Source organism: Anser brachyrhynchus, assembly GCF_964034855.1.
Source record: "Anser brachyrhynchus genome assembly, chromosome: 6".
In the NCBI taxonomy this organism is placed as follows: Eukaryota; Metazoa; Chordata; class Aves; order Anseriformes; family Anatidae; genus Anser; species Anser brachyrhynchus.
The window spans coordinates 25,360,693-25,378,056 of record NC_137700.1 but is presented as its reverse complement, the minus strand read 5'-3'; the positions used below and the strand labels follow the sequence as shown (position 1 = coordinate 25,378,056).

At 42.8% G+C, this 17,364-nt stretch overlaps 1 protein-coding gene across 2 annotated transcripts in view; it reads left to right on the top strand.

Annotated features, from left to right (window-relative positions):
• Positions 1-6,447, top strand: part of ALOX5 (arachidonate 5-lipoxygenase) — a 31,156-nt gene extending 24,709 nt beyond the window's left edge. For both annotated transcript variants that reach the window (XM_080597137.1, XM_080597138.1), the window contains exons 12-14: positions 1,581-1,681; positions 3,690-3,860; positions 5,126-6,447. In XM_080597137.1, the coding sequence (XP_080453263.1) occupies positions 1,581-1,681; positions 3,690-3,860; positions 5,126-5,305 (452 nt within the window). In that variant the 3' untranslated portion in view covers positions 5,306-6,447. The remainder of the gene's footprint in view (positions 1-1,580; positions 1,682-3,689; positions 3,861-5,125) is intronic.
• Positions 6,448-17,364: the final 10,917 nt, after the last annotated feature.

Sequence of the window (17,364 nt, the reverse complement as noted above, 5' to 3'; positions counted from 1 at the left end):
GGAAGCACCTTTTGGCTGGTGATCTGTGTCAGATTGCTTTGGCATTGGCATTACATGTACATATATTTATATGTGAGAACTCCAAGCAAAACTGTGATGTTCCCACTCATTTTAACAACCTCCTGGAGCCTACATGCCTGGACAAGCAAAGGGTTGAACGATACCTAGTTATTATCATTTTAATTTCTCTAGCTGTCTCTTAGGGCTTAAAAATAGCCTGCTTGTAGGAACTTTATGCTTGACGTTAGCGTCTTGACAGGGGACAAGTAGCAAGCCTGTCCAGGGCTACAGCTGGAGTGGGACCATACAAGCACCACTGGTGGCAGGACTGCCACTATAGGTAGTAGGAAAATTTCCAGACCTGCACCATCACCTGTCTGCACTGCTGCCACCTGAAGGGTTGGGTCAGAGAGAGCAGGGTAACCTGTCTGGGTTTGTAAAAACCAGGACAGTCATAAATAGGGGGTGCTGTTGCACCCTAGGCTCCCTCTCCAGTCTCCACTCGTGCCCAGGGAGCACTGCTCTGACTGGGATCATGCTGAGCCCCTTTGGAAAATGAGCACAATGTGCTGAGGATAGGAGGGTGCAAGAAGCAATGGTACATCCTCTCCTCTTTGGGTTTGGTGGCTGGCCAGAGTTATCATGTCTTCTTGCCCCTGTCAGGTTAAGTTCACATCTGCATCTGGTTCATGGTGGAGATGTGGCAGCAGCTGGCACAGGCAGCCTGGGCAGAGGCAGCTCACCCCAGGATGCTGTCAGCTCTCTAGGTATCCCAGGGCCTGTGGTCATGCTGGGCTGGGACAGGGAGAGGAACACAGGACCATGGTGTAATGAGGACAGGAGAGACGCAGGCTTGGTTGTGCTTTGATAACAAAATATTTCCCTTGTCCCTGCCTATTCCTTTCTTCCTTTTTGTATAGCTATGTTTGATTATTCATCTCTCAAAGACACCTTGATGCAATTATTTCTGTTCCTCATTCTGCTGTTTCTGTTTCAGAAGTTCTCATTTCCTCACTTCCCTTTCCAGCAAATAAGCTCTCCCTGTGCTCGTTCTCAGTACGCTTGGTCACTGAGCCTTGGACCTTTACAAACACAAGCATACACAGAGTTGCTCCTTGGCATGAACTTTCCCTGCTTGCATTGCAGATGGAAGAAAAAGTGAGCTTGGGAAGAAAAAGGGACCTGAGGCCCCTGCCCTGTAGACTCTCTGGGTTCCTTGCTGCGGGGTAGGTAGGGTGAGAGGACAGGGGATACCATATGTTCTAAAGGTATAATTGTGCTTTGCCTTTCCCTTAAGGAATGCCCCATGCTTTGCAAGCAGTAGTGATGCCTCACAAACCTGAATGGGGTAAGGCAGGATCACTCTGGTTTTTATGGCTGCGCAGCCAGGACACAGAGATGTTGAATTAACTCCTGTTAGAACACGTGGCAGAACCATAACAGAGTCAGAGAGAGAATGCCCTGCTTTTCAGTGACTGTTGTGTGGTCCTCTAACTCACGTCTTTGACTCACTGATTGCTACTGGGTAACTGGATTATTTCATGGCTGGGTTACTTCAGCTTTTCTTCTCTCTCATTCAGGCTTTCCTAAGATGATCAAGACACGAGAGAAGCTAGCAGAGTATCTCACAGTGATAATATTCACCACATCAGCCCAGCATGCAGCTGTGAATTTTGGTCAGGTAGGAATTTCTGGGAAGACTGTTCTTCTTTCTGGTCTGGGAGATGCATCTACTGGGGCAAGGTCTGAGAAATGCTTTTTAGTAGATGAACAGATTTACATTGTTCTTTCTGGCCAAAATAACTGCAGGGCCATCTGCATATCCCTGTGAAGGTTGTGGAAACAATTGTTTTGGAGGCTTTTGAAATTATTTTGAGAAAGACATTTTGAGTCCTAAGTAGGTACCAAAGCTCAAGTTTGGGGGTTATAATTTCTCTATTTTATTTATATTTCTATATTATTTTATATTTATATTTTATTATGGGGAACAGGTTTGTTGTTGTTGTTTTTAAAGCATTTAAACAGGTTGCTAAGACCTGTTTCAGAAATGCTGAAGGGTTCAGGTGCACAATCTTGCTATCACAGCCCCATACCTTCCAGACATCTCCTGAACTGCCTGGATGTGTGCTGGTAGTCTGTGGGTCATGCTGCAACAAAATGCAAAGAGTAACACTAAGTGGCTTTGCTTTGCATTTTCCGTGAGGGCATGTATGGGTGACTACCATGAGTAGTTCTTGTAAGCAGTATATCCCTATATCCCTGAGGATCTTGGCTTTCTTTGATCGTTTATGGTCAGGTTTTTAAAAGCACCTACATGCTTAATATTCCCAATGCATGGATAGGGCATTGCTGTTCATTTCTCATGTTTGAGATCCAACTGGCAATTTCTCTGTGATGTTTAATGTGTCATATATTGATACTCTGTGTTATCCCTTCACTGACACACATCCACCCTGAAATTATAGTGGCAGTCTGCTTTTCAAATGCTGTTTCTCCCAGCATCAAAGTGTTTTGGGAAACAGACTTCACAGCCAGAAGCAAATTTCTTCGTCAATCTCTTTTGCGCAGAGCTTTCTTTGGTACATGTTCTGGCTTCAGGCACAGATGATCTCACAGATAAGCAGGGAGACCCTTTTTCCCAAACATATCCTACATCACTCTCCAATGCTGACCCTCCTGTCCGCCCCTACAGCTCAGAAGCCCCCGGAGCAGGTCTAGAGGCAGGTGTTGAACGAACCCATGCTGTTCCAACAGTGACTGGGGATCTCTGCAACTGTTTGCTTCTAATCCATCGTTACATGAGATTCTCTCTCCAGAGAATGAGAGGGGGAGTTCGGCATGCAGAGGTTATTCAGCTTGTCAGCAAAAGGGTCTTCAGCCATAGGAAAAAATGGCAGGGAGAGAGGTTGTGCAGTGTGGAGAACAGACTGAGAACAGTGTAAGTGTGGCCCACAGCTGAAATGGGACTTAGCATCAGGCATGGCAGGGAATATGTATGAAAGTAATGAAAAACTACTTGGAAAAGAAAGGGTAATGGTAACTGCTGCACCTCAGATGGCGGCAAAACTCAGGGTCATATCTCAGGCAAAATAAAATGAGGCACCACCATTCCACAACATTGAAGCAGCCCAGGAGTGATTCTGTGTTCCTAGTCTGATGCTCAGTGTGTCCACATCCACATGCCATATTTTGGGGGGTTGGACCCAATGATCTCTTGAGGTCCCTTCCAACCCCTACAGTTGTGTGATTCTGTGATATTCACCATCAGCTGCCTCTCCGACCCTCTTCCCCCAGTAGCCTGGCAAGGAAATGCTGGTTTGTGGCCATGGCTCACTCTGAGTGGGTGCCTGTCGGGGAACCAGAGCCCTGGGGGACTTTGACAGTGCCCCAGCACCAAGTGCACATGTAAGCTCAGAGATGTGGCACTGGAATCACAACCCCAATAACAAGGATTGTTAGCAAATCTGGGGATCTAAGAATGATGCATTATGACTGGAGGAAAAAAAATCTCAAAACACAATAAAAACTGCAGGCTTGTTTTACTACAGTACTAAGTGTCTTCTCTTTTTTGAAGGGCTCATATTACAGAAACAAAATCCCCACGGCAAAGACTTGTCATTTTCTTTGCAGTGTTCCTAAATGGCTACCAGCCACTGTAGCTTTTCAATGTGCTCTCTCGCCTTGTGCAGTATGACTGGTGTTCCTGGATTCCAAACGCCCCACCAACAATGCGCTGCCCTCCTCCGACACAAAAGGGAACAGTCACTATTGAGCAGATTGTGGAGAGTCTGCCAGACAGGGGACGTTCTTGTTGGCATCTTGGAGCTGTCTGGGCCTTGAGCCAATTCCAGGACAATGAAGTAAGTCGACCTCCCTTCTCCTGGTGGACGTAGGGGGATGTAGGTGAGACCACAGGGGCCATGGCAAGACCCCGTGTCTGCATGAGATTGTAATGCTGCTCCTGGCTCTGTGATTGAATTGAACATGTGGAGATGTGTGGGTTTGCCCTTGTTCAGTGAGATACAAGCCAGCTCTGAGCAATAAGTCATTTTTATTCTGTAGCTGCGTTTCAGCCAAGATGAAAGTTTCTGAACTTGGGCATGGGGTTACTGAGTAACGATGCTGGTGTGGGAGGAAAAGAGTTGCTGGGGCACAAGAGTTTTCTCCAGTCCTTGCCCCAGTAGAGCTGGTAAAGAAGCTGGGGCACTCTTTGTCTCTTCATGTCCTGTCCATTTGGAAAATCTGCCCCAGTGCCATGTGCAATAGAGCTGTGGCTTGTGCCTGGCTGGGTGGACTGCAAAAAAAAAAAAAAAAAAGCCTATAGGAAGCTTCGTAGGCATGGTCTACAGACATTTCCCTCATGTAAAATGGGATTGTAGGTTGTCTCACCCAAAGGCTGTACCTGGAGATCATGTTTTGAAGTCCTTAAGTGGAAGATGCAGGCAAAAGGGTACTTCAAATGAAGTTTCTCTCTAAGGGCGAGGCAGATCTCAGCTGAGAAGCTAGTAGTATGGGTAGTCTTATGGGAAATAGTTACCTTGAGCAGGTAATATGCCAACAAGTACATTGGCAACGTGGTGTTCAGTGCACCTTTAAAATCCAAGTTGACGAAAGCAGCTGTAAATTTGAACTTCAAAGGACAGTCAGAAGAAACTTCCACTGTCGCTGGAAGAAGCAGTCATCCTTTCTCATCCCTGGCTGTTCATTCCCCTCCCATGCTGCTCCTTCCTTTAGCAGCACAAATGTTTGAGTGGCTCTGCAGAGATCAGGCTTGGGAAACTGGTCTGGCTGACCACTAGCCTGAAAAAAGTGCTAATTTTTTAGTGGATCATCTTTTTGCAGGTGGAGGTGGTTCCAAATAGGTACTTGTACCAGTACTGCAGAAAGGCACATGCAGGGATGAGAAGCAGCAACTAGGGTGGGAGGGAATACAGGACAGCATCTTTCACTGTCAGTACTACGGTAGGCTACCTTAATATTGGTTGTATGTAACAGTAATGTTCCTGAAGCTCAGGGTGTTTGTTCTACTGGGTGAGAGAACATTAAGACAGAACAGTATTTTGCTTGTTTGTTTTGTTTTGCTTTTTAAATCTCAGAGTATGATTTCTTGGTATTTTTCGATTAGCTGTTTCTGGGCATGTACCCGGATGAACACTTCGTGGAGAAGCCAGTGAAAGAGGCTATGGCAAAATTCCGCAAGAATCTGGATGAGATCGTCAGCACCATCACTGAGCGCAACAAGAGCAAAAAGCTCCCTTACTACTACCTTTCCCCAGACCGCATTCCCAACAGTGTTGCTGTTTGAGCGGATACCCAGGAGAGCTCAGAGGAACATAAAGCTAATGTATGCTTTCCTGTTACATATGCTTCTTTCTCACCGTGACCTTTTAGAAATGGGTAATATAACAAACATACCCTCTCCATAGGAGCTGACCCATAGTCTATTTTGGGTTTCAAAACAAGTTTAATTATGACTGATCTTACTGAAAGGCTAGTTGGCAGCTCCTTAGGTCAAATTTATTATAAGCTTATTTTTCCAAGATTTTTATACTGTTTAGAAACATGTTTCTGTTAGTTTTCCCTTTTCCAGTCAAAACAATGAAATCACAGAAATTGTTGCTTTCAAGCTGAGCACTGCCACATTACATGTGAGAATTGAACATAACAGTAAAAACTGAATGAAGATGAGTGTCTTCATATTCCTCATGTCGCTCATCTTGCTCAATGAAAATAGTACCAGGAGCAATAAGCAAGTCATGTTTTTAAAATCCATCCTATTTTTAATAGATGACACTTGTTACATAATATCATAAACTTCAAAGTTTATGTATTGTTTTTAATCTGATTAGAAGGCAAATGTTTAATATTTTCACTACAACTTTGAATGCCCCCATCAAGATGAAGGTAGAAGCAGGACATTTTGATAACATAGCTGAGGGGTTTTTTATCACTTTCTTACTGAGTTCATGTGAAATTATAAAACCTGATTCATAAGAGATGAAAACCTTTTACCTGTATGGACATATGTACTTTCTACATAAAACTAGCAAGGTTTGTTTCAGCCTCTGCCAGCAGAGTTTACTGTCATTGATACATATGGACAAATATTTTGCTTAGCACAATAACAAGTACAGACTGAACAGTGCTTATGCTCAATTTCTATTTTGTTGCTGAGGCAGCTGGGTTTTGTGGATAGTTTCTTTTGTTTTGTGGGGAAAAAAAGGCTACATGTATAATAATAAAAAATATGGAGAAGGCTTAAGTGACAGTTTCTAAGAGGAATCTTTGGATTTGTCCAAGTAATCGTTATCTCTTTCACCTGAGAAAAAGTCATTTTTATTTCATATTTTTCAAAGAAATTATTCATTGTACTGGTGTCGTAAGCCTGCGGTGTGTTTTTTCAATAAATAAGAAAGCTTCATATGCTAATAAAACTGAACAAGAAAATCTAGCTTTTACTTCTTCGCTCAATTTCTAATGCTGTATGTTTTGAAAATCTTGCAGGAATATGCACAATGTGCTGTGTAGAGAAATGAAACTTCTGCACTTCAAGAAATGCAGTTATTTCTGTCCCTCGTGTGAGTTTCAGAAAAGGGTGTTACTAAAGTGAATTTTCTTTCTGTTTCACAGCTGATTTTAGACTCTTTACAGTAGTCTGATTCCCTTTTTCTCCCACTAGCTGAAGAGTTACAGCAAAAATGTGGAAGGTGAGACCACTTCCTTTTCTTGAGGAAGTACATATTCCTTTTACCACAACACGTAAGAAGTGATGACTGCAGACACCAAGGCATGCAATTGCTTAGTGATGCTGAAATAGTACCAGGGGATCAGAGAACATAACGTGAGCCAAAAAAAAAAAAAAAACACCACTGAGTTTCACAACAAACTGATGCAATATATCCAACTTACTAGTCCTTACACGTGTTCTTTGCCTGTGTAAAGTGAATGTCCTCTTGCCTCAGCTTTTTTATGATAATGATCTGTACAGTCAAGCACCTGTCTAGGAAAAATATCAGAAGAGAGGCTGATGGTTGTTCTCTTGTATCTGTTCCCTTGCATTCCAGCCTGTGGACCTGGGGGACACAAGTACAGCATGGGGAATTGATTGTAAAGCTTTGAAGGCTGATATTAGCAGCCTAATTCAACTGCAGCAGAGGCTGCGGAAAGAGGGGAGGAGGTTAAAAGTAACACTTGCTGTAACGAAGCAAATAACAAGCAAAAAGTAAAGTGCTCACTCTTCAGAGGGGTGTGGGTCGTGCACTCAATGTAATAGACAAGGAATGATGCACGTTGAACGGTAGTATCTAACAGGATTTGAAAATCAATGGTAAGTGTCTTGGCTGGATGGCTGTTTTTGCTGGCCCAACCAAGCAAATTTAACCCAGCTTTTCAGCTTGAGCTTCCTTGCTGTCTTTTCCAATTGTGGTGACTCACAGTTGACTGGGAGCCATCCCCTGCAAATGTCCTGGCAGAAAGTTGGGAGGCTCAGTTGTCTCTGCCCTTCCTCTTGGCATTTGGTCACAGAAGAGTATGCTCCAGCTGTAAAACACGATTAGTGCTAGTGAGAAAGGGATGGGGAAGTGTTGTTGGAAGCTTTCCCCCTTAGGCAGAGTGAGACTCTGGTTCATTTATCCAGCTTTCTTCTGTGTTGCATGAGAGAGGCCTCTCCCAGTCACCAGCCCCGTCAGGTAGCCATCACTCTGTCACGTTCCTCTGCCCAAGGGGAGTGCCTGATCCCTGCTTACACTAACAGTTTGGTTCCAGAGGGCAGACACCGTGTTCAAGGCTGGGCACGCAGAATTATTTGCTCTGTTTCACATAGGGCAGAGCATGGAATAGCCCCCAAAAGACCTGTTCATGAACAGCAACTTGTAATCAGCAGTTGACCTTTCCAGCCACAGTAGCAGCTAAGTGGTACCTTAGGAAATAATTGCACATGCTAAGATGGTAGCTCAGAGTGCTTGGTTTGTTTTATTTGTACTATAAACAAGCGTAAATACTACACAAACAGACAAGGCTGGTAAGTTTGGATGTTAACTGAGTCATGGATTTTTATGGCCAGAAGATGTATTTATGATTGCTTAGGCTGATCTCAGTATAACACAGGTCTTCATATTTCCCTGAAGGATTTTTCTCTTCAAATTCAATAGGGGTGCTTTAACTAGGAAACTATCTTCACTGAAAACTCATGATTTACCTAAGTACAGGGTTCACCTTTTATTCGCTTGTCTCACTAGTGATTCCCTCTTGCTGTTAAAGTTACGTGACATGTTTCTAGTGTGCACGCATTCAGTTTTTCCTTCTTGCAACAGACAGCTTCTTGCAGTAGCTTTGTGTGACTGAAGATCCTTCTCTGACTTGTTCCCTTCTACATCCTTCCCCTTTCCTTTGCTACACTGAGTAGATTTAATTTCCTGGAGCCTTTTGTTGTAAGACTTTCCTTAAATCTGTTATCAATTCACATCGTATCTTTATTAACACTCTGGACAGCTACCAGCTGCCATGATTTAATGGTTATTTCAGTTATTATTTCCTAGGTTGGAATTCCCCGTTTGTAACTATGTGTCTGCAGTTTGTCCCTGGATTTAAGTCTCTGATATGTCAAATAAAAACCACAGGTTGCTTGCTTACAGCCAGCAGCTCGAGAGATCCAGACCGGATGCAGATCTCAGTGGCCCAGCCTTGCCAATTCCAGTTATGAGGGCACTGTTGTGTTCCTGTGGTTTATCAGCAACCTCTTCCATGTATCAGCTTCAACACTCAAATCCAGCTGCTGCTGCCTCCCCTAGCCTGTGATCTCTGCTAAGCTGGTAGGTGGTAGGAACCAAATTTGAACACTGCAGCTAGCACAAGCTGCAGACTCTTAGTGCAGAGGACACGGAAAGGCAGTGTTGGTGCATTGCATCAAGGAAGCCTTGCCTCCAGGACCTTGGCTGGGGCAGGGACACATGCACTCAAACACTCTGCAATAACAGGTGCCATCAGCATGCGGGGGAATGGAGGGACTATCTGCTTACCAGCTTGTCTTCACATATGTGCAGTTGCATACATACAGGCACATAAATATAAGGATACCGGCAGGTGACTTGAGAGGAAGTGCAGGGTGATGAGAAAATCATCACAGACACAGGAGGAACTTCAGGCGAGCAGAAAGTTGCCACTCACATTTGGGTTTTGCCACCTCAGAGGTTTTATAAAAGGTTAGACAGGCCCTCTCACGACTGTGAGAAATTTCATGCCATCTTGAAAGGTGGTGCACATCACAGAATGTATGTCAGCTATGCAGGTAGAGGGAAAATATCTGGAGATTTGCCTATAGCCTCCCAAAAAATTAGAGGCAGAACTCAGAAAAACAAGGGTGCTAGTTCTATGATCTTACCACAAGGTCTGAATTTCCTTCCTGTATTGATAGAGTATCCTTACAAAGCTAAAGGTGATGCTTTGGTTGTCTGGATGCATGGACAAAATAATGGATAAAGTACTGCTTGTCTTCAGTAGTGGCAGGAGAGAATAGGTTTGTTAGTTGAAAAATTAAACTCCAGCCTGAATATTCCTTTATCTGGCAAATACTGGGAAGGGTGATTGTCCTATGCGGTGACATGGGAATGCTGAAGAAAGTATTGCCGCTACTTACAGAGCTCCCCAGATACCAGAGATGTACAGTTTCAGTTTCTGTGAGCTCTAACACAACTATATAAACATAAATTTCTTTATTTCTTGTCATATTGAATGGATATGCAATACATTGCTTTGAAAGGGAGAGTGCAGGGAAAGGCAGCTGAAGTAGTCATTTTGGGCTGCTTTTCACAGATCTGTGCTATCACTTCTAAAGCCAAAAGCAAGAGAGTGGTTTAAGTGTTTTTGTTGTTGTTGTTGTTTGTTTTGTTTTTGTTTTTTTTAAGCAGAAGTGAGTAGAGATTATTTTAGACATATTGTGTCTTAATGGACTCTCTGTAGCCATAGAACAGCACAGCAAACACAGAGATGTGTGTGGAGAGTATTTTGGAGGCTATGAGGAATGTTATGACAGCTGACCTGAAGTTATCATTGTGGTCAGAAAATACTTTAATGTTTATGGCTAGTAGTTGTGGGCAGATTCTTTCCCAAAGCACAAGAGGGTGGCAAGAATATGTTAAAAATTAATCTTTTTCCAGCCCTGGACAATACTCGTGCCACCAAAATAAGCCCTCCTGTCTCCTTCTAGTCCTATTCTTCAGTGGAGCTGGTAATCTGGTTCATCACAATTCTGACCACTAGGGCCAACACCCTCTCACTGAAGTGTCTTCGTTTGTTTCACTGCAACAACCAGTCCTCATTCACTCTTTGCTGTACATGCAGTCTGCTAATTGGATCTGGTGTGGTGGCTTGTGCTCAGTACCTCTGCCTTTGCATTGGACCATCTCTTGGTTGAAATACATGCTTAGATGGAATGGCACGAAGAAGCTCCTTGGCGTGCAAGTCACAGTACAGAAGATCTACTTGTCTGAAGCTTTCTCACTGTTCCTTCCTGGCCTCCTCCTGGTACATAGGCTGTCCCAACAGCACTGCTAAAGGACAGCCCTTACTGATACTGAGTGGGAATATCATTACTGAGCTGTTGCCATCTATTTAGCCATATCTGATATGAATGTTGCCTCATCACACTCAGTACTTGTGGTTTTGCATGCTGGGTTCCCTTCTGCTTGAAGCAGATGGTAACAAACAAACCTGTGGGGGATTCTGAACAGGGTATTCAAGTCAGCCCTCAGTGTGGAGGGAATATCATTTTACTCAGCGCCTCACCTGCTCTTGAGATTTTCCAGGTGGAAACTAGGTACTTTTCAGGTTATCTGGCATTAATGTCCAGAAACCAGAACTTTGAGAGTGTCATCTTTTTCTTCTTCATATAAAACAAAGAAAGATCTCTTTGACTCAGACAAGGTGAAAATAGTCAGAGTTTAACATTACAGGTGACAGAGAAATGTGTAAGTAGCTAAAGTTCCTAAACACTGCGTGGGTCTGAGGGTAGTTGTAGTAGGTTTCATAATGCTTACATCACAGTCAGTGAGAGCAGGAAAAGTCAAGTTGAATTAAGTCTTTTCCATGTCAACAGAGCACTGAATGTCTCTACTAGTATACCTAGCTACAGCCTTAGGTTCAGTAGGATAAAAATGTATCCATTCTTCGGTATTCAGTGCCTCCTGTGGAGCTCTCCTCTAGTTTTCACCTCAGGGGTTGCACCCTGCACTAGAAAGGCTGTCAGTTTTGCTACACAATCAACACAGCAATATTCTGTGGTGGGTTATTTTTTTTGTTGTTTTTATTTTGTTTTTTCTCTAACATTAAATTTCCTAGTTGAATATATGCAAGTGGTGAACAATGCTTGAACGCCTTCAGTGCAGTGGGAGAAATAGTAGGTAAGCTGTTGTCCACATAATTTGCTGTAAGAGTTGAGCTGGAATTTGATATCCTAGTTTTAACATCTGTGCTCTGGTAGGTTTCTGTCCAGTTCCAAATTCAGCTTATCTGGTGAGCACAACTAAAACATACATGCAGCAGCCTTTTAACTTCAGTTCAGCGGTGTTTAAAATCCACTACTTGGTGATTAGGCCAACTCTGTAATAATTTATTGAATTAACACCTCAGAAAGCCAAGAAAAATATGAGAAGTCAATAAAATTAACTTGTTAATAAGCTGTCCAGTTCTTGGAAGACCTCTGTCAAAACTAAGGTAGCTCCATGAGATGGCAAGTGAACCTGCCATGTTTTGCTTATCTATTGCAGGAAGAAACAAGATACCAAATTTCTTGATAAGTGAGTGCAAAGTTCATATCTCCACCTTTTCCAGTACTTAGCTGGACTGAAGTCAAGTCTGGGTGAAAAAATAATAAATAAAAATAAACTAAGAACAAAGCCATGCCCCAAATCAGACATATGCCCTGAACACTTTACCACACTTCCCAGGAGCTAAATCTCAGGTGGATTTGCTATCAGACACCAGCATTTTCCACTGTTTTCCCAGGCAGCTCCTGACAAAAGGGATTTGGCTTTGTGCAGAGAGGAGGAAAAGAAAAGGAATTGGCAATGGGAAGAGCCAGGGAGGATGTTTCCTTCTGTCTATAAAATCCACATTCGAGATATAAGAATGTGAAGGAGCAGACATTCTGATGGGGCTTGTGGTAAATAATATACCTTTATTTCTTGTGGAGGCAGTGAAATATATACAGCTGTCCTAATCACTGAACTCCTCGGTGATTTTACAGAATAGATGAATTTGTCTCTGGCTTTTTCCCTCCTTCCTTTCTGACATGCTACCTGCAGGTTGAACTGCACTGTTTGGCTCACCTCCTTGAATCCAATCTGCTTGTACTCTTTGGTGTTTAGGAACTGCAAGACAAATGTGCTTGGGAAGAACATCACTCAGTAAGACTAGTTGGCAAGTTGAGCCAGAGATCCCACTGCAAGCAGATAGGTATTGGTTGTTACCAGCTCTGCTTTTCCTTCCTTTTAAACCACTTAGCTGCAGATGGGTTATCAGTGTATTCACCTACTCAGACTGCTGCTAGATCTGTTTTACAGGTTTTGCTCCTGCAGTTTATTTGCCTTTCCATAAAGAGCAGGCCTTGTGACTGTAGATTTCTTTCCTTTTTGCTTACTTGACTCATGACAACATTGAGAAACAGAAAGCCATATGAAAGAGTGACTAGTGATCCCTCAAGTTACCTGTGTTTCCAGGCCAATAATGAAATCAGGTTGTCTAGGAGAAGGTGAGGAATGAGCTCCACTGTGGTAAGAGATACTCTGGAACTCATGTGGTCGTCTTGATGCTGTCACGGTCTTCACCATTATTAATAACTTTTCATTCCAGGCTGGGCTCACTGAGAAAAGACACAGGAAACCACCAAGGTTTGGGTTTGAAGTCTTTATTCTCAGAAGTCATGTGGGTATCCATGGTCACATACCACGGTTATCTTTCAAATATGCCTAAACAAACACACACAACTGTAGAAACAGCCATCTCATATATAATGTTCTTAATTTGACTATGGCAGAAAAAGATCTCTACCTGGCCTTTTTACATTGCCAAGTCAGAGCATTTGCATGAGGACTGGCAGGCTGCTTAGGCCAGGGGTATATGTGGTGGTTAGGACCAGAACCTGTGTCTGACAGGATATTCTCCAAAAGTCAGGGTTATCTGGATGCATATTGTTGCTCAGGGACAGGAGATTTGTATGGAGTACAAGGATACAATACATTGCTTGTATTCAAAAACTGGACTACAAAATGTGTCCTTTTTGGAGGCTACCCATGGTTTATGTCCACTGGCTTTTCACAGATTCTGTGGTGGGAACTAGTAGCAATTATTTGTGTAGTGTTGGCTCCTGAGCAGAACTTTTTCTTCATCTACTGGCAGAGAAGGATTGTTTCATCTGCCGAAGGACATTAAGCATTCAGGACCCACTAAGAAGTAGTGGGAGATGAAATTTGGTAAATTCTACATTTAAGGACTTGTGGTAAATTCCCATAGATGCAAAGAGAACCCATGCTAACACCCTGAGAAGAATGAATATCAACAGCGATACAGAGACCTGTTAGCAGTGTGGACAGAAAAAAAAATTGTAGCGTAAGGGTCTCCAAAACCAGTCCACCTAGGTTGCAACCTGCAGCTGGTCTGCTGGCTCAGAGCATTGTTTTCTTGACTGGAAACATCCCTCAAACCCACTATTAAAAGGTCAATATTGTCCCAGTCTGTGGGGGTAGATCTGAGAAGGCAGGGAAAGGGAAACACCTGAAAATGATCAGTCTCTCATCAGAAATCATCAGTAGGGAACTTCAGAGCAAACCTGGGTTACTCAAGTCTCAGAGTCTTGATGGCACAATATGTAAATTTTACCATTACTTTACAAATGTGGTAAGTCTAATTTTCAACAAGAACCAAATGCAAGAGGAACTTAAAGTAAAACCTCACCCTGAAATACATTTCTGTTTTCTTCCAGTGCTGGAGTTGTGCAGAACCTTAGCTTCACTCAAGGCTGTTTTGAACTGCAGTGTCACTGCTAGATTTTCTAGTAATTACATCAACATCTCTTGGGTCAATGATTAGTGAAGGTACTGGCTATTTTTACTTCACTTATTGTACCTTTAAGATTAGTTCTTCAGAGCCTCAACTTAAAGCACCAAGGGGAAATAGTTTTTCTCTCACAGATCTTTAGCTCACTTTCAGGCTATCGTATTGAATAAAATGGGAAGAAAAGACAATGACCTGCTTCATCAGAATCAGATCTTGCTCCATACTCAACCTTTTTTGCTAAGCTAAAACTTCAGACTATCCTGAAGAGAAATGCAAGAACCCAAAACACTTATTCAGAGACTGCAATCGTAAACTAATCTAATAGGCATCTTTTCCTTTCATACAAAGTAGATGCTGCCACTCAGAGTCTAATACCTGTTTATACACTGCCCAAGTGCATCTCCAGTAAGCAAAACTAATGCTCTTCTTCCTAGTGAAGAAACAGTCATTGGACTGTAAAGTTAACTGGATTTCTTGGAAGGATGTGCCCACGTGGAACCAATATTCCCAGCTGAGTGGAATGAGCTGTATGATTGGTGATCTTGTAGCATTTCAGGTCACCTCATTTTTCATAAGTTGTATTGCTACAACCTCTAAAACCCATCTGCACCTGCATCATGGAACGAGGAGCAGACGGATGTTGACAGCTTTATTAACAAGAAGATTGTTGAAGTCCTGGAAAATTATGATTACTGCTGTTACCATAGTTGCAGGAATTTTGTTGGTGGAGATACCATCATACAGGCCATGCAGAAAACCATGAAGATTGTCCCTGTTACATGTATATCAGTCTTCAAAGACCAATGCATCCTAACTCTTTTAGACATGCTCATAAATCGTTTCTAACATGGACATAGCTCAGGTTGCATCAGCTAGAAATACAGACAGAACAAGGTCACATTGTCTGCACTTGGTGATAATGCTTGATAGTCTTACCAACACACACCTATAGCAGTTTAAAAAACAAACTAACAAACAAAAATTTCTAACTGATTAGATCTTTTTTCACAGAGGGAGGGGAAAAACTGTGCTTAAAAGTAAAAGGCCTCTAATGCAACCTGAGGGTTGCATTTAGGTCTTTAGTTGACCTAAAATGTCTTGTCTAAAGAATTCCAAGAAATCTTACTGCTCCAGTGACATTTGTGTATCTTGAGAAGATAAAGTGTTTTCTTTCCAATAATATGAAATATATTTCCAATAATATGAAATAACTCTTTATATTTCTAAATAGCCAATGGAATGTAGGATATGCAAGCTACCACTGTGTAGAACTGATCTTGACTTTCTGGCCATCAGTTTGATATTCAGATAAAGGACACATTTCTTATTTTCATTACCTAACTTGGTTTGGGGAGTAAACTCAGCAGTAGTCACCAAATGAGCAATGGCCATGGACTGATTTCCTGTGCATAGAGCACTGGTGGGGGGTGGCTGTGCATGCAGACCTGGAGGGGAGATGATGTGGAGAGGACAGATGTGATGCAGCTGCATCAGGGTTCTGGTTTGGGGGGGGGGGGTTGGACTGGTGAGTCAATGAAGAAAACCAGAGAGAAATATCTGACATTAGTACGATGTGAAAACTGATGAATCTTACACCTTTAATGCTGTGGTTCTGCCATTGCTTGTCACTGCTATTCTATTGCATTCCTGAAACAGCTCATTTCTGGTGGAAAGTTGTTTGGTTTGGAGGTAGCTTTGTGACTGTGTTTAGATAGATAGCCCATTGTGCTCTGGGAGAACATCAGGAAAAAGAAACTTCCTTCACAGAAAAATGATGAGAGAGAGAGAGTCTGATGATAGATTCAAAAAAATGCGAGTTCCAGTGGCAGTGACCTCTCAAATTCTTGTTATAGATAGATCATTGCTCAGGATGGGAGGGTGTGGTGGGTGGCCTAGTGTGGGGGTAGTGGGGCAGTCGCTGGGGAAGCATTTCATGTCTTTTGCCAACACTGTAGATCTTCACCACTTGGTAAAGAGAATGCTCTGGCATCCCCCTACAGTATTCCTAAGAGAGCATGTGTAAGCAGCTATATGGGATTTTCCTCTCTGATAGAGTTTTACTGCTGACAGCATAAAGGTCTCCTCCTCTCTTGACTCCCAGCAAGTCAAGAGTCCTCTCATGACTCTCAGAAAGGCATCGGGTGGTCCCTAGTGATCTCTGCTTGTCCGATTTCCCTTGGAATCAGCCCTGGGCTCAGGTTCAGTGTGTCCAGAAAGTCACGTATTTGCCTAGACTTGTCTGACATTCCCCTGGTACAGTGATTTTTCCAGTTATAAACATGCAGACATAGCTTTCCATGGCTGATTACCAGATCATTATCATCTCTTATTCCATGGTTATCAGTATAAAAACACGGAGTCATTTTGCGTAGACAGCATTCCCATTCTTTGGGTAGGTGCAACATTTATTTTATCTCAGTGAAACACGTTCACTCCTTATTGCCTGAAATCTTAAAATATGTTGCTAACATTTGTTGAAATTGTCCTTCAGGTGCAATCACACAAAAGGCTTTCTTCCTTTCTCAGACACAGCAGAAACATCAGACGAGTCGTTTCTGGAGTGAGTTAGCACAACGAGATCCCACGGGTAATGGTAAAAGCTGTCCCACAGCAGCAGAGATGTGGCCATGAGGTGCAGGGACCAGCACAGGGCCTTCAGGTCTATCCCAAGCTCTGGGACTGTAGGAGTGCTCTCCTATTACCAAACGCAGGCAGCCAAAGGTCATTTTCCTTCTCTCTGAAAGCAGAGATGGAAGCTTCAGGAAGGAGTGTTCACAGTGGTAATAGGGAGCTACTGAATATGTGTGCTTTTTATTTTTCCTGTAAGCAAGGAAAGTGGAGGTGTAACTCCACAGCATAATGATTTTCAGCCTGTCATCAATGGACTTGTTTCTCTCTAACAGATGTTCATAATTACCTGAGAACTAGATCATAGAGTGTCCTTTCCCAGGTGTCCACCAGGCCACTGTTGAAAATCTATTTGTATCATGGAGAGGTCTTTGGGCAGATGATGAAGACATTACTGGATAATTCTTCTCTTATTCATTCCCATGTTAATCTGGAGTGATTCTTCTGAATTTTAGAGAAATTCTGCATATTTATACCAGTGGGATGGAGCAAAGAGTCCTTTCTCTCTACAGAGATTTTCCTTGACTTATTACCTGGCATCTGGGTTTGTTGTGTCTTGATGTGGGATCCCAGGTAGTTCCTCTAGGTTGACAGAGGAATGAGATCTGGGGCCAAATACAGTGTTTTGTTATTCACTCCTGGAGGGTGGAAAGCTGGTGGGTGGGACACATATGGAGGCAGAGTTCT